Raw genomic sequence first — 23554 nt, forward strand, 5'->3', positions numbered from 1 at the left:
GCTGTACTTCCTGTTTACCCAGTCCTTGTTTGAGACAGTGGGAAGGAACAGGGGCTGCATTCATCTCTTCTTTTCTACCTCCGTTGACCCCCTTCCTCCTCCCTCCTTCTCCTCCGAATCTATTCTCCTTCAATTCCTTATTTTCTCTCTGTCTTTGCAGCTGTCCCTTTTTCTACCCCCCTCGTCTCTTGCTGATAAACTGTATCGAACTAGTGAGGATGTGTCAGATCAGGCAGCGTGTAGATGTGTCTGGTAGGCATGAATTTAGTACCAGGACTGATTTGCAGGCAGGAGTGATTATTAAATGTTCATACAGGCAACTGTTGTCACAAACATGGACTGCAGATGTCATACGGGAAGAGATGAATGGAAAGGAGTTTAAGAAGATACAGTAAAAAAAAATAAAAGGATATTGAAAGAATGAAGTGTATAAGAAAGTTGTTTAACTTTTCCCAGCGCAGTTCAGTTATTAGGAACTTAAAATAAAAAATAAAAACTTCACCAAAACATGGAGCAAGGACACACAAAACTATATTAGAGAACTCAGAAGTTTGGGTTTGCTTTGATAGTGAGTAAACTAACTGTAACTGTACACCAAAGCAGACCTTGTAGGCTCGTTGTGAGAGAGACAGAGGGAATACAGGAGGGAGAGAGAGCGCAAATCCCGGTTGTTTGTTCCACCCACCCGAGCCAAGCCCTCCCTGACCTTTCTTTGTGCAGTCGCACATCAGACCGAGATGCGGCGGAAGATGCACTAGATGAAAAGGATTTTTTTTGTTACTGCTCTGGTTCCTATTGTACAGAGGGGCAACTATAGACAGGGATACAGTCAATTCATCACGTGTATTTATGCACAAACGCACACGCCCACACGCAGACGCAAACAGGCTCGCTTACACATGCACAGTTATGGTGTCAAAATGTCGCCAGGACACAGCAGGACCCCTTTAATCCGCATGTGCTGTTTGTTGCATTGACAGTCCATCCATTCTCAGTCAATCATTAGGCGGACAGAGAAAAATTGTCTGAATGTCACAGAAAGAAAGAAAGCGGGAGGACGCAAAAGGGGCCCGGTGTTAACGGGAGAAAATATTCAAACCTTTTTCCTCTGAAGTGCCTGAGTCGAAAAAAGTGACACTATTTACTGTTAGTTGTTGTTTTTTAATTTCATATAGTGTAGAATTAGTCCCATACAAGTTGCTGCTTTCATGGTTTTTTGCTAATTTGTGGATCTCTACACATTATGGGTTTTGATTATAGTTTAAAATATTTACTCTATATCGTGTAGACAGAGTAACTTTGTAGACGATGACAAAGACAAAAAAATATGTGCGCTCTGAAACCAAAAACAAAATGAAACGTTTCCTTTTCATTGGTTTTTATTACAAATGAGCACTCACATTCCTTCCTAAATGTAAGACCTTGCTCAAAAACAACATGCTTGATTTATGGTGCGTTTCAGCAATAAAATCACACTATATGGTAGTGGAATCTTGGAGAACAGCAGAGTTATGTAGTGAGCAAGGACACCGCCCCTGACCCAAAGAAGCCTCCCTGCTGAAGTGAGGAAGACACTGAATCCCCGACAGCTGTGAGAGGTGCTGCTCTCCAGCTGACCCTGTGTTCTGACCTTCTGTACTGCGGGGCGAGTAGCCTTTTTATCGCCTTTTTTCCCTTGCGGTATTGATCACCCAAACAAGGAATTTTATGTTTTCTTGCTGCCCTCCGCTAAAAGTTATACATACGATATTCACTGTCTCTAGATGTCGTTCTTTAGCACCAGCATCTCAGACCAGAACAAATGTCATTATCCAAACCTCCCTAACTCCCCTCTCCCTTTGCGTTCTCAGCAAGGCGAATCCCATTGAAATTTGCCTCTAAACGAGAAACACAATTGAATCAAGTTACCCCTGCGTACACGCTGGCCAACAAGAAAGCAGAACTTTTAGCCCACGCCAGTATTGCCATGATATGCTCCTGGGCAATGCTGGAAGCAAGACAACTAGCAATGTCAACATTTGGCCAACAAATGGATAATTTCAGTAACGTGTACTCATAACATGAAAACTAATATCATCATGTTTACACTGGCTGGTCACCGGTGATAACAGACTTGTAGCATTGCAGAATCTACCCTCAAGCATCCAGGAGAAGAAAAGTCAGTTTGGAGTCAAGTTGAAGCCCTTTAGCAGATCTGTCGGACTCTCCTTCCCGGTAAAGCCAGACCAATATTGACTCTGGTCTCTTCTCTATCTTTGTCGGAGACCTGGGGCAGCTGTGGCTCAGTAGATAGAGTGGGTCGTCCACTAATTGGAGGGTCGGTGGTTTGGTTCCAAGCTCATCCACTTCACAAATGCCTAAGTGACTTTGGGCATGACACTGAACTACCACTTGCCCCTGATGGCTGTTCCGGCAGCATGTGAATGAGATGCACGGCAGATAGACAAAGCACTTGATATAGGAGCGCTGTGTGAATGTGTGAATTGGTAAATGTGAATCGCTCGTTAGTGGTCAATAAGACTGGAAAAGTGCAATTTAAATGCCGTCCATTGACTATTTCATCTGACGGATTCATACTGCAATCTTGTCTATTAACTTTGGGATGACTTATGGTTTCACAGGGAGGGACTCACATACACCTACACAGCTGTACCGGCTGCCAAATCAAAGAACAGGGAAACTTGGATCACAACACAGAAGGTGAGCGGCATGTTAGCTTGCTGCTATATTGATGTATAAACTCTTATTCATAGATCCTTTTAGAAATTTGTCATTATTCTTTAAAAATAGTAATTGTTGGAAGCATCGCCAGGACTCCAAGGTCATAGGAGCAGGCCAAATCCATACGTCTGTGTTACTCGTCAGCAAAATGAAAATCACAGCAGTGATGTGCAGATTGAGAGGCTCTGTTGCTCAACTGCAGTCACACCATCAAATTTCATCATCTAAAAGAATTACTTTCAAATTTCTAAACAAACTTTTTTTCAGACCACAGTTTGCTGCATTCCCAAACCCTCCTTTGGACTTTCAATTATAATTCATTTTGATTAAACATGTAAATACACCATCCTTGATGGTGTCCTTTGTTAGCATGGCCTTCTTTTGGCTAAAAACCACACTCTCTTGAGTCCCCCCCCCCATGTAATGAAGATTGAAGATTAAACAACAGGAAGGAGCCATTATTTTTGTCGGGAATTAAAGTACCATCAATCTCACTTAATCACCTTCCTAATATGTCCTCAGACGCCAGCCGAAAGCTGTTTTTGCCTCTCAAGGTTAACACGCTTTGTTCTGTGGAAAGCGAAGGGAGCGGGGAGAAGGACACACACAGAGAATGGGTGTATAAAGCTACTCTTGCATGCTTCGGATCACGCCGCTCACCGAGTGGACACAGATCAAGGTAAACTGGGTGGTGTTGGTGGTTGTGGGGTTGACGTAGAAAGCAATGACAGCTATTGTTTGGTCTGTAATTATCCCTACGTATTCACCCGCTCATTTCATGTAGAGAAGGCGAGAGGGACTGAGGCCAGCAGGGCCAGTGGTTTGCTGCTGTGGCCTTGTAACAGGTGGAACAGTTTGTCCTTCATGACCAACAATGCTGCTCTGCTGCTGCATTCATGTTTTTGCACCCCGCAGCAAACAATGACCCAAAAATGATCCCTCCAAAGCACATCCCGAAATATATCACATGCATTTCATATGCACAGTGTGTGTTAGTGTGTCTTTATGTCCAGTTACGGCTTCACTGTTACGTCTGTACTGGAATGAACTGGATTCTGTATTGCAACTAGCGATTTAGTTTAATTATTTGAATGATGGGCTATTAAATTTCAATATATTTTGAAAAGGGCCCATCACAGTTTCCTATAGAGCCAAAGTTCACATCTTCAAAGTTCTTGTTTTTCTTACCAAGTATACAAAACCAACCTTGTCCAAAATTATATAAAGCTGCAAACCCTAAAATATGAGTAGGTAAAAACTAGCAAATATTTGGCAAACTTATGGATGATGAAAATGAAAAAAATAAGAATATTAATTTCTATGTTAGAGAAGATCTTTGTCCACATATGTGATACTACCAACAAATGTTAAAGCCTTAACATTTTTAATGTAGTGATCCATGTTAGCACCTTACTATTGCCTGTAGGTGTGAGTTGTTGGTTGTCTACATACGTCAGCCCTGTGATAGACCAGCGACCTGTTCAGGGTCGCCAGTCTACCCAGCCTCTCCTCCCAATGTCAGCTGGGATTGCCTCCAGCCAGTCCCCAAGGATAAGGGGTCTAGATAATGGATAGATGGATGAATTAACAAATTAGTATCATCCAAAAGTTAGTAAGGAGTTGCGGCATGTCTAGTTGATGAGATGATGCCATCTTATCTTTGATGGTCCCATCTTCACGGTTACCCAGCTGCCCAATGACTACATGAGGCAGTGACGGTGTGTATGAAACCTGCCAATGGACAACTTCTCCTCCACAGAGGGAGCTTGTGTAACCACGGAAACCATCTGCACACTAAAGAAGTGAGTGAAAACGGACAGGGATCGAACGCCCCAGTTGACTACCATTGATTTACTGTTCTACAGAGAGAGAGATGTAAGTGAGGGTGATGTGGCCAGAGGTTAGATTTGAGTGTTTCTGGGCTCAGACTAAACTCACGCTTTCCTTCCAGACACTGTTGCTCTATGGTTCATGTCAGTACACTGGTAAGATGAAGTCTATAAACTTTTACTTGTGCACTCACAGGGTGTGTAGACTGTATTTCCCCCACCCCTAGAGTTTGTACAATTATTCTGCTAAATGTGATCATACCCTCATCAGCTGCTTTTGTGTAGATAGTCTCCTTCAGGGCCAACGCAGATTTACTGAAAGCCCAGTTCTCAAAGTATAGTGCGTCTGCAACACACTGACGACACAGTTGGGTAAAATATCTCATATCAAATGACATTAAATCAGTAAGCGATTATATCTCAGAAAAAGGGCTCGGCACACTCTTTAACCATCATTACTTATGCTGGTATTGGACCCGAAAAACAAAACATCGGCATTGAAATAATCCAGGGCTTTGTTGTATCGTTGTTGTCATGAAATCAGGTGGCTAGAAATCAACTCTAGCCCACTTTTTTTCTTTTGCCTTCAAATTGTTTACATATTGATCTCCATTTTGTAATCATTCATTTTTTTCTAGAACCTGCATTGTGTTATGTTCTCTTTCCTTCCCCTATTTTCTTCTTCTGTCTTCCCCCCACCCCATTTCGGCCACCCACCTTGAGCAGGGTTCTGGTCAAGGTTTCTTCCTAGTCAAGAGTTTTTCCTAGGTATCTATGAATGATATTTAAAAAGTGTGTTTGAAAAATGCTCTTTATGAAAAATACTGTGAGATACCTTCTTTTCATTATGGGACCATGATGACCCACAGAAATGTGGATTTGAGTTATATGGATGCTGCTCCATCTGCTGACAGTGTTTACAAGTGGGACAAATCAACAGGCCAAACTTACTGTTGATGTTGTAGATCAGAACAGATGCATGAACCTTTGCTTTTTTCCCCCTCACACAGTTTCACATCTCACCCTCCGCACCCCCTCTTCCATTCTCCCATGCCCTTTTGTGGAGGGGTTTGAAAGTCCCAGAAAAACTGTGGCTGGTTACTCTGCTTTTCACCTATGTCTTAATGTCACCCCATTCCTCTGAAATCCATTCAATGAGTTGAATAAGTTTTGAATTTGCCTAATCTACGATGTGCAAAGAAAAATTGCCCGTCATATTTTTGGATGAAAGATGAGGTGCCATGATTTTGCCGATCTGGAATATAACAAAAAAAAAAAAAATATAAAGCTTCTTTATTTCATTTAGTTTTTTTAGGTACACAATATTGTCTTCCTGGTGATACATTTTCTTTTCTAAACTGGAGAGAAGCTTAATTTAAAGTCTTGTATTTGTTGTGTCTAGTGTCTACAGAGTTTAGATTCATAAATTACTTTCTCTTCCTCTGGGATTGTTGCTAATATCCTGAAATTACAAAATAAAAAATAAAAAATTTAAATATGTGAAACCCGACGAGGCCCTTTGACTTCACACAAGTCTCTTCAATGAGCACCACTAACTGGCCACACACTATCATCATGACTGTCCCCATGTCGTATATTGGTGTGGTTATGCCCCTGTTCGAAAACTGCAATCCTCAGATGACCCTGGCTCTTGTTTGTGCAATTGCTTATGCAATACTAATTATACACATCTGACCAGCAACACGTGATTATAAAAAGAATTGACATCAAATTTCCCCAATAAAGCCTTGTATTAACCCAGACAGATGGGCTTTTCTTTGCTGTTTATTAGGTTTGTATTCTTCAGTCTATGTGTCTTCTGGGGTTAACAGTTTGCGAGGCAGGAATAATAAGCGATGGCCGTGTCACAGGGGCCCATCTGATTTGGTGCTGATCTGGCGCTGTGCTGTAACACACACAGCCGACATCACACACAGACATAGACACACATGCCCGAGGACATGGCTGCAGGCTCTCAACATTTTTGTCCTCCCCCTGAGTAGTTTTAAGTGTGTTGGATATCTTGAGTTTTGGGCCATCAAAGCCAGTGCCCCGGCCGTTAATGGCTTTATGGCTTGTTAGTTAGTTTTAGCCCACTCAGGGGGAGGGCGCACGTGTATGTGTGCTGAGGGGAGGTGTCATTTGGACCAAAGAATAAAGGGGAGAGTCCTCAGGAGTCTTGCCGGTGGAGATGTACACGCACACATGTGCCTGAAAACACACATTTGTGTTAACATAGGACACAGTCGCACACATCCGAGCAAGAGACAACTGTATACAGTGCAGATTGACTCATATACACAAACACGCACAAAATAGGGAACCGGCATGTCGATAGTCATCTCTCTCTCTGCCTCTCTCTCTGGGAGTCCGGTGAGGCCTGGCCTAATTGAGCTGGCCTCAGGAAGCCCATCATTAGCCCCGCTGCTCCGGTCACACATGGCCACCAGATGTGAGTCCAGCCACAATGGAACACCGAGTGCCACTCTTTCTCTCTGTCTTCCTCTCTCTCTCTCCATCTTTCTCTCTCGGTAACTCTCCAGCCTAATAAGATGCCTTTTGTCTCTGGGCAGGCCATTGTCCGTTAAGCCTACCGCTGTCTGCAACAAGAGAAGTCATCGGGCCAGTGAATGGGATGCTTTGTACCGACAATAGACAGAAATAGGAGAGGGAGACAGCGTATTGGGGGAGAGAGGGAGGAAACAGAGGGATGGAGCGGGTAGAGGAGGGGGAGAGGGAAGAATGGTGCCCAGCCAGGATTTCAATGCGCCCTCTGGAATTTTTATGGCTTGTTTTTGCAGTTTCACCATTCAGTGTTATTTGGGCCATGAAATATACATTGCACCCTTCTCACTTCCCTATACCTGGCTGTCCACTGCTATATATATTATTATTATTATATTACACAACACGTATGCAAAAAAAGGTTAGTTGTTGAGAAAGAAGCTCTGACGATCCTGTATCTGGACGGTCGCTGCATGAAGTGGTCCTGCCTGCCCAACAGTCTGCATGTTGGATGATCAGCATTAGGACAGAGAGGTGTTGTTCTTGAACGATTTATCGTGATTTTACTCACACAGGTACTATTAAAAAAAACAAACATTGTCATGCAAACATGTCCATGTGTCACAAGTTTGATCAAGACCTCTCGGATAAACGGCGGTCCGATGTTTCCATCAGTGTGTTTGTTTTCCAACTCTGAAAACGTATCCATCCCTCAGCCACCCAGGGGAGGCGTCTGTGTGTGAGCGCATTGCGAGCGCCCGGGTTAAATTGTGGACGCATGGCAATGCATGATACATTTCGACGGCTGCCCTCATTTAAGACAAATGTAATTATCATGCGTGGCTGAGCTTTTTCTCATTATTGAAAAGTTAAGTCCCTAATCTGTGAAGTTGTTACTCAGCTGAATTAATTGAATTATCTGGCAGCATGAGTAGATATCAAGGTTTGACGTTCGCGGCTGTGTGCCTGTTTCTCTGTGTGTGCAGTTTTATAATATGCATATGAGCGTGCATGTGTGTTTGTATTAGTGTGTATTAATGCGTTTGTGTATCTGACACACTGTAGTGTACGTGCATGCGTGTGGATTTGTATATTTCTGTGTATGTGCAAGAATTGTAGCCATGTTTTTCAACTCCCACTGGATCAAGGCCTTTTATAATCCACTGAGCCGACATAATTCCACCTCACTTACAATGGATTTGTCTCTGCTTTGTCTCTTCATTATTGTTCCCATTCACATGATAAGCCGCTTCATGATTCCATTAGCATTCTCTTTTAGCCAGCATGCTATAGGCACCGATGTTTCAACTTCAGCGCTGCGGAATTACAACTTTTACCCGGTTAATCTTTCCCCTGATGGGCCGAAGGACAGTCGTGGAAATCAAATTATTGTACTTGTAAAGACATAATAGACCATCCCTGACTGTTTTTTTTACTGTTGTCATACTTAAATACTAGAACAAATGGTGAAGGCATCTATGAATGTACATTCATTCTGTAACAAGGGAGAATGTGAGTAACAGTTTCCATAATATTGCCCTTTACAATGTCTTCAAAGCTGCACTAATGCGTACTTCACCACCATTATTGGGGGATATTAAGTGAATCATGAAGGTTTTGTTCTGGTTTGAATAATGGGAAAAGAAGAAACATTTTCTGCTTACAGTCAGCTTACAGGTTATTTCAGCTGTTACTGCAATAGATAGATATGACATGTTATCCGTCACCCAGCTTAAGAAGAGGTCAGGTATGTTAACCATGTTCATTTGTAAGGCTGGTCTCGCAGGAGATTTAAAATCCTGACGGAATCTTTGCGTTTATTTTCTCTAATCTCAATTATGAACACACAACAATATGATGTGATCTCATGAGGAAGAAGGTGTAAACAAAAACTAACAAGATAAAGAGTGGCATAGTATGACAACTAGCTCGGTGATAAAAACAAAACAAAAACGAACACGTTATGAGATAATGACGACGCGGTGTGGTTCTTCTTCTGCATATCGACAAGCCTCTCTTCCAACTCTGCCGTCCACCGCACTTATGCAGCTTGTTTCACGTTCAACATTTCGAAAGGGTCTCTAATGTTGATCAGCTCGACCTGACTCACTCGCTTGGAGAGAACATCCCGATTTCAAATCCTAAATAACAAACACACTCCATAACTATTGCGTCGGCCCCCGACAATTCTGCGAGCAGTTCTGGAGGTTAACAACTTTCGCTACCAAATGATCCGGGCCGAACATAAGCACCGACCATGGGTCCGGACCAGATTCCTCCTCCAATTCTTGTGGGGGTTCTTGAATTGGGGTTAAATCATGCCCTGAAATTCCTGTAGTCCGAGCCCATCTTAAGCTATCTATGAAACATATGAAACATTTCAATTTGAAATGCTAACCTGTAACAGCTAAGATCATGATCATAACAAATAATAGATAATGATGAGCATGACACGTTACCTCTTTTTTACACTATGCTGGAATTAGCTGATACAGTATACTTATATTGTGCATATGCAGTATATTAGAGCAGCTTTAGAACAAATATTAATCCCACCTGATAATCTTTCGCACAAACTGTCACTCTGGCTAAAAGTCTTAAGCTGCAGTAAACATGTCTTTCTTTCTGTCTTCATCGCGCCTCCCCCTCTTCGCTCTCTCTCCCCCTCAGTCCCTCTCTCTCGCTGTCAGACATGCTAATGCTATTGATCCTTATTGGAAACGGGACAGAACCATCTACAGATAAGAAGACAATGCTCGCAGCGACCCATGGATTTCCTCCCGGTGCTCTGAGAGGTGCGTTGCAGGCTGTATATTGGAGTTCACGGGGTTCTCACAATCTGTTGTCTCACAGATTGCATCGACAGTTTCCTCTGGGCTTCGGCCTAACACTCATCAAAGAGAATGCAAATTGTATTGTATCAGCTCATTGTGTGTGTGTGTGTGTGTGCGTGTGTGTGTGTGTGTGTGTGTGTGTGTGTGTGTGTGTGTGTGTGTGTGTGTGTGTGTGTGTGTGTGTGTGTGTGTGTGTGTGTGTGTGTGTGTGTGTGTGTGTGTGTGTGTGTGTGTGTGTGTGTGTGACTAAGAATGTGTGCATACAGATGGCATTGTGTTCATTGCATTTTTTTTAGATTAAAGGGCATATATCATATATATGTGTATATATGTGTGTGTATATATATATATATATTAGCTTTTTTTTGTGTCTGTGTTTGCGACAGAGGTTGCGGTAATTTACTTATCTAATATCAGGATCCCAGACAATGCAACTCCAGTGTCAAGGTTGGCAGAGATGGTTGCCATGACGATGTTGGCAAACAACCTCTCAGATCTGGGCTCTCTTTCTCCTCTCCAAGTGGAAGGGAGGCTTTTGGGGACTGAAGAGCAGAGAGTTGTCTGTATTTTTTTCACCAGTTGAGTGGTGGATATTGATCAAGAATCAAACCCACGTCGCTCAGTAACAGGGGCCTAATGCACTTTCGACCCAAACTAGAAAGACGGGGGGGAAAGCGTCGGAGGAAGAAGAAGGACAACCAGCAACAGTGTATCACAGTTGAGTGAGACGAAGAAGAGGAAGAGATGTAGTGGAGGAATAAAAAGTATAGAGCGGGAGCATGTTTTTTTCCCGTAGCAAATCAATTAGGGCTTCACACTCTGCTGCTACTGTCCAAAGGTGACGGAGCATGTGCTTATAGAAACACTTACGCATGTCACAAAGCAGGCAAATACACACATTTGGATAGATGCATATACTCTTGGTGGTTATACACACACACACACACACACTTGGTGCGAGTCCTACCTGCTCAGAGTAGGTCTGTCATGCAGGAGGGAGAGTAGTTATGTGAAATGTGTTGAGGCCTCTCAGGTAATTACATCTCCATGCTAATGTCTAATTAGACACCTCCGGGGGGACTCGTCTGCACTGCATTCATTAACAAAAATGCAGTCAATCCAGAACTTGCATGCGTGCGCGCACACACACACAGACACACTCACACTCACACACACACACACACACACAGACACACACACACACTCTGTATGAAGTTTTGACTATTAACTTACCTAAACTAGGATAACTAGTGGTGCCCATTCAAAATGCCCTTATCTTATTAATAGTTCTATATTATATTAAGTCATCATCATCATTATCATAACTACATCACTGCTGTGTTATGCTATTAATGATGACAGTAATAGACCTGACCAGAAAATACTGGGCCACGACTACAAAACACATACGCTCACTTGCCTGCACTAAACCCTCCCTTCAGAAGAGGGAGTGACATGTTTGGCTTTGATTGGCTCTGTCTGAGAGAGGTGTTGATTAATGTTAATGGTCTTTTTTAAATGTTGAATATAGATTTGATAAAAATCTTTCTGGAAACTTGCGTCTGGTATTTTAAACTACAGTATATTTCTCTTCTTTTATTAGTGCAAATGATGAATTGATGAATTGACAAAGTATTTGTCAAGTGAGAATGAAAACGATCATTGTTTTTAGCCCTTATATGTCACAAAATTATTTTTTCCCCTCACATTTTTCCTTTTTTCCCCCTTGTGTAATACAGTACGAAATGAAACGAACTGAGAAGTTAAAGGAGAAAAACGCTCTTTAGTGTGAATGCGACTCGGACATAATCAGCTTGTGGTGAAGGGTCACGCTCTCACACGACTTAATTTTAAAGCCATGAAGTTTGGGAACCATGGCTCCAGGAAGTCTTTTTTTGGCAAATACATAAAAATACCTTTCTTGTGCAGATACTGAGTCAAATGTGCATCATCTGGTTTGCATACATTACATAGTATTATTTCAAACAAAGGTATTTAGAGCCCTTCTCTGTCTGATAGGATACGTCTTGATGACTGTAAAGGAGAGACCCTCCTCTTCAAGCCCTTACATGCTTGATAAATGAGCCACCGTGACGAGACTCAATTATTCAGCCTCTGTCACAAAATATCTTTAAGCTCGCTGTGCCACCAGGACTCCCCTGGTCTCCATACGATGATGTTCGGCACTCTACTGTGTTCGCCGGTTTCGGCTCGGAGATTAACTCTGACCCCAATTTCAACCCACGTCTCCCAGGAAGCTGCTAAGATCACCTGACGGCACCCTGCACCGTGCGATTTTGCGCGTGCTCGTACAGCATGTGGGTGCGGCGATCTACTGACCCCGGGGCTTTACAGTAGCGGTGAGAAGTAACTGCACTAATTCACTGTCCTGCTGTGAACGTCTGCTGTAATTAAGGCCAACCTGCCAGGCGGTGTCGTGCCTCTCTGTTGCCTTTTCACTCTCGTTCACTCACTCATACACACTGTCAGCTTCAAGTCCTCATTTATTTAGAATGTGAGTGTGTGTGTGTGTCTTAATTTTGACGAATCGTTTATTATACCAACAGGCATCTGCAGCTCTCCCTCAAATACACACATAGGAGCATACCTAAAAATCTGTCATAACGTCGAAAGGTTAATAATCAAAGTGCTTTGTTAGATGACACTGCCACTGTCAATATTCAACCATGTCTTTTGTTCAACGTTGCACTTCGTTCTCTAGGCTATGACCACCAATTCACCTTTAAAGCATTTAACAGACGCAGATGTGTTGTCTGCAATAATGAGATGTATTCTTACTGTATATGTATATTGTGTACGATACCCACCCGATCTCATTCTGAAGGATATTATTCTGAAATAGTTCAGAAGAGAATTACTGTGTGCGCACCGGATGTTTCTGGACCGTATATATGCATCATATTCAGGTTTTCAATTTTTTTTAACCTCTCTGTGTGGTAAATGTATTTTGGCAAATTATGTGTGGAAATAGAAAGTTTGTGTCTTAATGCGTGTGTGTGCGTGCATGCCGCACAGAGCTTTTCGACGTACTGTACAGTGTAAGAGAATCTCTTCGGCAGCGGCGTATCTCCATCGGACCAAAACGTGCACAAAATCTGCTCGCTAATTACAGCCATATAAATCAGCAGTCGTAATTATGCTAATTAGACTGCTAACTTCCTCTCAGAAGCCTACACAAACAAAGGCGACGGTATCGGATGATGCGCCGTGTTAACTAGCCTGTCAACTTATCTGACACGCGCTAATTACTCCGCGGGACTCCTCTGCGTGTCGGAGGAGGACGGCAGGCTGGAGTCGCTGGTTTAAAAAAAAAAGATTTTGCGCGACCTCAGCCCGTGACCCCTCCTTTCAACCCGCCAAATGAATACCTATGTCTTCAAATGGGATTACACTCTGGTTTCGAGCGGCATCACTAGCTGTTGATAGTGTGAGATAAAGTGAATTGTGATTGCAGGTGACCCCAAAAATATATATATTTTTATTTGAAATGTTACTCTAGTGGCTGATCGGGTTCAAATTCAAATGTTTCAGCCATACATCTTTGCATGTTGGACTCCAGCTACATTTTAGACGCCATTAAAACATCACATGTACCTCAGTGTAATGTATTTTAACCAAACAAAACTAGGACGACAAGTTTCTTACTTTCTCTGCCATAATAAGAATCAGTTTGTTGGACTTTAAAGTGTTTTATGGCAGCAGGACCATCTTCACATTTATGGGGTAAAAGGCAGGACACCAACATTCCCAAAATCCTGAGTTCAAAGTTTGTGATGTCAGGATTGATTTGAAGTGTTTTTTGTGCCAGTGTGTGAGAGGGCAAAGGTCGTGATAGTGCAAATTTGCACTTGTGATACACCACAGGGATTAAAACCTGCCAAAGAGCCGCATCAATGATTAATTCAAACAGGACTCCAGCCGCTACACACATATGAACTTCACATGTACAAACATGTGCATTTGTTATAAGCTGTTTGTATCTACTGCTGTGTGTGTGTGTGTGTGTGTGTGTGTGTGTGTGTGTGTGTGTGTGTGTGTGTGTGTGTGTGTGTGTGTGTGTGTGTGTGTGTGTGTGTGTGTGTGTGTGTGTGTGTGTGTGTGTGTGTGTGTGTGTGTGTGTGTGTGTGTGTGTGTGTCTGTGTGTCTGTGTGTGTGTGTTAGCTTCAGGTGTTCAGCTGACAGACATGAAAAACATTCACACACTCAGAAACTCTCAAATGCTCTCAAATGTTTTCCTGAAAACTGTATTAACCTTTGCCTTACTGTCTGCTGCCTGTCTGTCTGTCCATGTGTGTGTTGTCTCTCTGTCTTTCCGCGTTTTTGTGTGCCTATCTGTCTGTCAATATGTCAGTCTGGCTGTGTGTTTGTGTTTGTATGATGGACAGACTGCCTGGGAGCCACAGAGTTTCTAGAAGTTGAGGGCTATGAAGAGCGTCGACGATGTCTGACGACAGGTGAGAGAGAGTCGCATTTGATCGTTTGCTCAAAGATCATAGTTTCGTTTGAAATGATTCAGAACCAGCTGTTTGTCTTTGTGGTAAGACTGTTGTTTGAGGGAAGAATTTGCATTAGGATTATAAAGCCTGCCTCACTGGCCTGTTTGAAGGGAGAAGGAGTCACCTGATCTGATTAGCTGATTTAATGCATAACTTTGCACATTTAGACTGTGTGTGTGTGTGTGTGTGTGTGTGTGTGTGAGAGTGTGAGAGTGTGAGAGTGAGTGAGTGAGTGAGTGAGTGAGTGAGTGAGTGAGTGAGTGAGTGAGTGAGTGAGACGGAGAGAGAGAGACGGAGAGAGAAGAAAGAGACAAAATCAGATTGTGTCTATACATTTTTCTAAGCTAATAGGTAGCAGTGAAACCCTAAAAGGATGCTGTGATTCATTAGAGAGACAGGTAACCAGGCAGACACACACAGAGAGGCAGACAGGTACAATACTTGCGTGTCGCAAGCTTTTAAATTTTTTGTAGAGGGGGAACCGACCACCAATCCCTCTCTCCGCCCACAAGGGACTTGCGCAGCAAAGTAACTCTTAGTCCCCTGTTGACGTTCAGATCGGCTAAAAAGTGTTCCTCTGTGCATGACTACCACCTGCTGTCTACCTCCCTCTCCTCCTCCCCTTCTCCTCCCCTCCCTCCACTTCACTCTGATTGCCTTGCAAGGTTTGATTTCATAAAGTCGTGTTTTCTCTGACAGCTACTTAATGTGATCTAACGAGACCAGATGAAAACAATCGCCTGTTATCACCAGGTATCCAGATTCTTCCTGTTATTTCCTTCCATTTCTGTCAGGATATTTGACGATGGGGCCCTTTGTCTTACCTTGTAATTATTTCACTCCTTGTTACATGATTAGCTCCTCTCCTCTCCTCTCCTCTCTCCTCTCTCCTCTCCTCTCTCCTCTCTCCTCTCCTCTCTGTTCAGTATGCAGTGCTGAGAGGGCATCATTACGGAGCCCGTATTTGAGTCATTTTGATTTAAGCAGCCAGACAATGGCCTGTTGATTGAAGCAACCAGAAGGCAGACAATAGGGTTCTATGCCACATAATGTGCCACCATTTTTTCTGAGCTCCCCGCTTTCAGAGAAGGGCCCCGGCTCTCCATTGTGCCTCTCCCGGAGGGAAAAAAATGGGTGCTTGGGGAGGAGGAATATTTCCCCGTGGTATGTCATTATTTTGCAAATTTCTATTATCTCATCATGTTGTCTTCATTGTAATTGCAGCTAATTAGGAGGCTAGTTAGGAGCCTGGGCTTTGAGGCTGGCTTTGCTGCTGAAAGGAGCCCACCGATTATGGCCCCGACAAGAGAGGAAGCAGGAGAAAAGGGGAGATTAATGCTGTTACCCAGGAGACACTGGCTTCCATCTGCGGGGAACAATGCAGTTTTGTTTTCCCCGGGATCCTGCTCAGATCAACAGAATGGGCTAGCTCTGCTCTGCTCTGCCTGGCGACAATGCCCAATTCTGTCTTACCGGGGCTCGGGCGAAACGCCCCTTGTCCCCCTCACCTACCCCTGGCCTCCACCCGCGCCACCGCAGTCGCTTTACGTTCCCTCCCCCTGGCTCCCTCCTCCGTCCCTCCTCTCCGCCATTCTCGCAACCTTCTCCTCCGTTCAGCGGGCCCTGACTAAAAAGCTTACCGCTCTCAGCGCGCCGGCCAGCGCCAGTGACTGAGAGCTCTCACACACCCCCTGTACCAAATGAAAGCGGCGCGATGTGTGGATAGAGTTCCCAGCTTGCGGGAGGGCTTGCCCTTGTCACACACACAGTCGCAAGGTTTAACTCCCCAATCCCTGCCGAGCTCCAAAGCACTTAATGAAATAATATACTCTCTCGCTTTTGCTCTTTCTTCCTCCCCTCATTCCGTCACTCATCACACCAGCCCCCCCCCCCCCCCCCCCCCCCCCTGCCACCTCCCTCACCGGGCTGAGGCAGGCCCTCTTCACAGAGCGGGGGCCCCCGGGGGCCCCTAGGCACCTTCTTTGCAAAGAGAAGGAGGGAACACAATGAGAGAGGGAGCCTAGTTTGGTACAGTACAAACACACAGAGCACAACCGGGCTAGGAGAAATGAAAGGCCTTTGTCTGTCTTTGTCAGGGGGGGAAAAGGACACTGAGAAAGAGGGAGAGCAACCGCTCCGAGATGGAGAGAGACGGAGAGAGAAGAAGGAGATAGCGGGCTGGATCACATGACTCTGAGCATTGTGATCCTGAGTGAGAAAGGTTTGGAGCGGAGCATCTCTCCATCTGGTCGAAGCAGGAAAAGGGAGTAAAAAAAACAAACAAGCAGGGAGAGACCGAATTAAAAAAAGGGAGATGGAGAGGGAGCAACACAGCAAGGGAGCAAACAGAGAGATAGAGAGAATGAGAGAAAGTATTGAGTAAGTGCCAGCGACATCTGCTCCCGTGGGCACAACAATAAAACTCCCTCTAGATCAGCCTCACACCATATACACAAGCACAATGCATCGCTCGCAAAGGCACAAATAAATATGTGTGCGTGTGTGTGTGCGCCTGAATGAACAGCGCTCTTATGTTCGTAACGTCTGCCCACTGATCTGTTAAACTTTCACCGACACAATATCTAAATTAGCTCAGTGCATTAGAGGCTTTGTGCCTTAAATTTTTCTCCATCATTTTGAATAACTTATTTTTGGGGCTCTTTTACAACATGTTTGACTCTGTCGTTTTCGTTGTTGTTGTTGTTTTAAAGATTGTGGGAATAAAATTAAAATTCAGAATTTGACTAATTTCGGCAAACTCCATAATGTTCAGGTTGAATAGGTTGCGGTGCCTAAAAGCTTATCGTAGAAGAAAGAAAAACGATTCCTCTGTGTGACACGTCTCATCTTTAGTTTGAACCCGCTTCTACTTTGGACTCCGGATGTTTATTCAATACCTGCATGCGCACTTCATTTATTTAGGCTGTTCTCGATATTCACATATTCAACACATAATTGTTGCGTGGTATTGTAAGAAACAGCCTACTTAAGCATCTTGTTGTGGAAAGTAATTACTGACGAAGTTATGCTGTTGAATTGACCTGTTAAATCCATACCATGAAAGCTGCTACATTACTGTAATATTTTTAGAAAAGAATAAGAAAACATATGGCTCTGATATGGCGCCGAACGGTAATGTATGAGGATGAATAGCTTATAAGTATAGGATTTAAACTTAGATCCACATAGCAGCCACGTCCAGTGACTATGAGCCAAAGAAGCACAGTTGGTACAATTAAACATTCTCCCTGTCAGATAGTAAAAATGCAAAATAAATCCCCGCAATTTATTCTTTGAGATATCTTCCCTTTTGTATACAGCGAATGTTTCGTATCTCCTCTGTTAGGTTTTTCTTGGCCAAGGACCTGTTTTTGATTGGCTGAGATATGATTGAAGAGAAAACGAGTCCTTTTTTTGTTGTTGTTGTTTTCTTCAGTTGGGCTTTTGAAAAGTTGTAACTGAATAGTTAGAAAGTTATTTTCGCGCCTGCATCTGAAAAAAGAAGCCACGTAACTTTAATCAAACATCTTGAAAATGCTAACAGATTCTGAAAGCATGCAGACAAGGTAATCTGTGTTGTTTAGGGACCGTGGTGCGCCCCCCCCCCCACACACACACCATTTATCTTTGTAGGGAGAAATTTCTCCCTGTTGCGTTTAATGTGTAGTCAAAAGTGGAGAGGGCAAAACGCTACTCTCTAATTTTGCATGTCATCTCTCTCCAAATCACTTCAAAGATGAGGCCTTTGCCAAAGATTTCCTCCCTTTTTTTTCTCCTTGCCTCTTTCCTTTTCTCTCCCCTCTTTCTTTTCCGCCGTTTCTTGTTCCCGGAGTTGCCGTTGTCACCATTGCCTGGCGCCAAGAAATCGCGGGCATCTAAACAGCAGCACACAATGTCGTAAGGAAAAAAAAGGCTCTAGAGTTTTACTTTCAGATGTCACTCCAATAGCACACATCTGCTGTGTGCCGTGCATCTGCTGGGCTCTCCCGTCTCAGAGAGCCGGCAGCACTGATTGAACTGAAGACAGAAAACATCCTCATTATCGCGGGCAATGAGCGAGCCGGGCTCCCCAGCAGCCCTTTTAATGCGCTCACTCACTTCACCGCAGCCCGGTGTCGTGGATAAACACACACACGTACATTCACATGCATGTGCACACACATGTAGACATAGGCAAACAGCCCAGACACACACACACACACACACACACACACACACACACACACACACACACACACACACACACACATGCTGCTTCAGTGCCAATCGTCCCTGTGTCATAGCATTCTACAGCCATTCTACCGGTGCTTAATGAGAGCTGTCTGCTCTCCTGTCTGTCTGTCTTTACTGGATTATTCTAGCAGCGATGGGTCCGATTGTTTTTGGCTTTTTCTTTCGCAGCATGAGTCAGTTCTGAGTTAAATGTCAAGATACACATTTAGAGCTTCTTAAAACAATTAAGGCCAAACGCACTGCCGTTTAATTTGCTCTCATACCCTTCTAACTACATTATATGTCCATTTTAACCGCAGATTCAAATTTATAGAGCCAAGATCCTTCTATCACTTTCCATCGGGAGCACAAGTGCACCCACATGCTCTGCTAGACTTAAGGAGCAGCTCTTTTAAACTGTAGTAAATATGCACCAGGTAGCAGAGAAAGATTGTTGAAAATATTTGATAGGAAAAGACCAACCTCATCATAACATCATTGTCAAAAATGATATAACAATGTTGTCCAAGTTCCTTCTTAAATGTCAAGTTTAGGCTACACAACTTTTAAGTCGTGGGATCGGTAGTCTAGCAGTTGTCATGTGTTCATATTACACGACTGACTGGGGTGTCACACGTGTGACTGACTGACACACACTATACGATCGTCCTGCGCTCTGATTGGCTTTAGTTTACAATAATTCATCTGGATGTTTAGCCTGCTGGAAATGTTGTCGGATACGAATTGCCAAGCCCTCTTGAATATCTTTGAAGAGTCCACACGTAGCGATTGGCGACTGCTGATCGAATGTTGACTTGCCTCCTGTCCGAGGCTTTTCAAGCAGTACTTTCTGCCAAAAAGGGAACCCCCGCAACTGGAAACGCACTTGAACCACGAATCTCGAGACTGCGACTGCGACTGCCAAAGCGATGTCGTCAAGAATCAGTTTCGCCTGCTCACGTCTACTTCGCAGAGCAGTGCTACTCAGTTGACCGGAGCTTTGTTTTCTCACCCTCACCTGACGCAATGGTGATAAGTGGTAACTGTGGCAACCGTCGCCGGCGTCAGACTCTAATGGCCACATTTCCCGGCGCGTTGTCAGTATCAAGCAAAGCCTTTCCATGCCCTCCGCTAATAGCAAGCCCTTCTGTGACTCAGTGCCACTATTAGATAGACATACCTCCCACAATCCGGGATCTGGTGATCCCTTAGTTTTTATCACGACTTTTATTCACGCATGCGTTTATGAATTTACACCTCAGTATACTCTTGATCTTGATGCTGAATTGTTGTCCTGGAATTAGAGATGCAGTCCAGGCTCCATCACCTCTTCCCCTCTGTCAAAGGCCTCCACAGGCAGACGCTGATTAGGGAGGGATTTATAAAACAAGGATGAGGGAAGTCAGAAGTGTGTGTGGAGGTGTGCCAATACAACCAGCTGAGTTTGAGTGTGTGTAAGCTGTATCAACTGGCTGGGGGCAGCAGAGGTGAGGCCGTCCACCAGGTTAATAGCTACAGAATGAACTGAGGACACGGGACTAGACTGATAAGAGGAGGGGGGGCTGGGGAGACAGAGGTGGGTGATAGACAAGTATAAGCTCAGAACGATTAGTCAAAGCAACATGAGATGGATTGAGAGAGAAAGAAATGGAGTGATGGAGGGTGGGATTATGGGACAGATGGAACAAAAGAGAAACAGGAGGAGGCAAGGAAATCAGGGTGAAGTGTCCGTTTAAGGTCAAGTGGAGAGTGGGTATCTGGGGGACACAGTGGAGGCCCTGTGGATGGATGAGAGGGAAAGATGGTCAAAGACTGATGTAAATCAATAGCTAGTAACAGGGGTGGGAACACAGTATAGGCTAATAGAGGCAAGAGAGGGCGACAACTGATGAGGTAGAAATGATGAAGAAATGTAGGAGAGGGAAGGAACAAATGAGGGATTTATATTCTTTCCTGAGCAGTGACCTGTAATTCTTTATTTTGCATATCTGGTCTTTAGAATATAAGTTTTCAAAGTTTCGTTCTGCCCCAAAAACAGGGGTCTCCCCTGATTTTATGCATTCAAATCAGTGGATGTAAAAGATGCAGTCAGGGTCTGCCAGTTAGGGTCTAACAAACTAATAAAGTGCTATTACATTGCCTTACGGGAAGTGTCAATTCTGTCTCCTAGAAATAATGATAATACACAATCAAACTTCAACAGGAAATTAAATAATTGTGACTAGAATCATTTTTTTATAATTAACACAAAGAAAATGTTATTAATTTATGAATTTGAGAATTCATGTTCACAATCTACCCAGCAAATCAGACCCCTGGCAGTTTCCATCAAAAAACATTTGCGTTTTGCAGTTTAGTCCCACAAGAACATAATTTGTCTGAAACAGTACTAGAAGGGTAGGATTGTTTGTGGCACTTATCTTACGTACAATATGTCTGCCCATCCGTCCATCTGTAATAATTTTGTTTCCGGAGCAGAACTCGAATGCCATTTGGAATTTTTTTTTTATGAAACTTACCAATTATAATCAGGTACTGAAGTGGAAGTTAAATGTTTTTTTTTTTTTGAGAGGGTATGTCTTCTCCTGATGACTCTTCATGAACCTTTCTCTCAACTTAATGGTATTGCACTATTGCGTTGCAGAGTACTCCCTTGGATCCTATTATTGGATGTAATATGATATTATAGGATAGCCATCTTGAATTATCAGTTGGGGTAGAAAACAAAATATTCAACATGTGCAGTGCATGTTTTAGTGTAAAGTTTGGAAATGTAGCATCACTCTTACAGTATATTATCTTTTTGGTAATGCTTGACAGATTAGAAACAGAGTTTCAATCTCATGCAGAAAAGGAATAACCCTGGTGATAAAGTGATACAGAGCACCGGTGCGCCAAGGGATCGCAGGATAAAGCAAAAACATTCCTGCTTAAAAAATGTGTTAACTGTTTTAAATTAAAAGGGAGTTCTTCACGTCTCTGACATTTCTCAGATGAAACAATATGAAAAGCAAACACCAATCTTGGCTGAATGCTGCACGCAGCTCATGGTCATAAATTGTCGCACCTGTGACAAATAGTTGTGTTGAGTCATGGAGGGTTTTTGTCCTCCACCCAAATCTCCCTCGCTCTCATTGTTCGATCAGTAGAAGAAGGAGGATGTCAAAAATTAATAATCAGACCTCAGCCTCACTTCTTTCTTCCAACTGTCATACTAACATAAATCTGTACCCATGATATCGTATGCTTGCTACAACCACAAGTTCAGGATGGGATAGAAAATAATTGTAATATATTTATTTATTATATATTGTATTAATACAGGGACACAGGATTACAAATTAGGATATTAATTTTCTATGTCACTGTGTCTTTAAAGAAAAATAAAATAACAATAAGCAAATAACGTCTAAATAAGTATAAAATTATGTGATACAGTATCTCATTTGTGTTTGCGATTTTTGCGTAGACATTGATCGCAACGACAGAGGGTGCATTGGGGGTGCCGAACACATCCTGTTTGTCCCCACTCTTTTTTAAAAGTAGGTGCATTGAAATGTTTGGATTTTTTTCCCTCCCTCATTACAGTGAGACTGATGGCAGAATAACTTATGCATACGAGACACACAGTGCCACGGGCAAATTAGGCTTCACCTTATTGCCTTAAAGAGCAGAAGGATGCATTCCACATCAAGAAGAGCCATTTCTAATGATAAATTCAAATGTTTTTATGTAAATATTGTTCTATTTACATTACAAGTGAGGGGAGCAAGTCCCCCGGTAGACAATTCATAACATAAGGTGAAGACAGATGAGAATCAGAACCGCTGGACGGGTTAAATGATTATATTTTTGCTCAAACACAACGCTGTGTGTGTGTGTGTGTGTGTCCATGTCGGTGGTCTAATGACTGCGTGCTCTGCAGAGAGTGAAACACAGGAGGGAATTAGTCGTCATTGCATATCAAAGGCTTAGCCATTGGAGACACGGGGTAGGGTCTTCCTAATGAGTGGGGGTACCGGTGTTTTAACTGGTGTGTGTGTGTGTGTGTGTGTGTGTGTGTGTGTGTGTGTGTGTGTGTGTGTGTGTGTGTGTGTGTGTGTGTGTGTGTGTGTGTGTGTGTGTGTGTACGTGTACACGTGTGTGTACAAGTGTGTGTACGTGTACGTGGTGTTTTGATGGGTCACAGTGTATGCATACTTAGACACACCTTCAAAGGCAGCCTCTTTTATACATATTGTATTTTGTCACATGCGTTTAGAAAAAATCTGATCACCAATACACATGTAGCTGAACGCACACGGACATAATCCATAGGAACACACTGAATTTATATATACATTTATGCATACACCTCGAAGAGATGCTCTCTGAGACACGCACACGGCGTTGCCAGGCCCCTCTGGCAGGCCTCGCCGTGCCTCTCAGCGTGGCGCGACGTGGGCAGAGGTGCCAGCGAGATGCCAAGGCTTTGTGTGCAACGCTTCATCAACGCCAGGCATCGCACGTACACAGTGCACGACGCGCCCGAGAGCACAGGACTCACACCCACCAACGATTTCCCCTACATCCATCCTTACATCCATCCAGACATACATACATACATACATATCGTCATACATCGTTTTCTCTTCCCCTTTATTACACTATGTAGATGTGTTTTTTGTTTATCTGTGTATTAGTGTGTGTGTGTGTGTGTGTGTGTGTGCGCACTGATTGGCGTTGCCCTCTGTGCCATCTGCAGCAACCCCTCCCTCCCACCTCCCACCCTTCCCACTCATCACAAGGGTGGGCTTAACCATCTGTGTGCCAGTGTGTTCCCATAGTGAGAAAAGGAGTGTGTGTATGTGTGTGTGTGAGAGAGCGGGGGGGATTACGGTGGTGGTTGGTAACAGGTTATGATGCGATGAAGTCAAGAATTGTCACACGAGTTCAC

At 43.5% G+C, this 23554-nt stretch overlaps 1 protein-coding gene across 1 annotated transcript in view; it reads left to right on the top strand.

The window, feature by feature from the left end:
* Nucleotides 1-23554, top strand: part of sox5 (SRY-box transcription factor 5) — a 218736-nt gene that overhangs the window by 94358 nt on the left and 100824 nt on the right. Inside the window, exon 5 of the mRNA XM_035614909.2 lies at nt 14262-14364. Within this exon, the coding sequence (XP_035470802.1) occupies nt 14351-14364 (14 nt within the window). The 5' untranslated portion in view covers nt 14262-14350. The remainder of the gene's footprint in view (nt 1-14261; nt 14365-23554) is intronic.

The sequence above is a fragment of the Scophthalmus maximus genome, chromosome 12 (genome assembly GCF_022379125.1).
Source record: "Scophthalmus maximus strain ysfricsl-2021 chromosome 12, ASM2237912v1, whole genome shotgun sequence".
In the NCBI taxonomy this organism is placed as follows: domain Eukaryota; kingdom Metazoa; phylum Chordata; class Actinopteri; order Pleuronectiformes; family Scophthalmidae; genus Scophthalmus; species Scophthalmus maximus.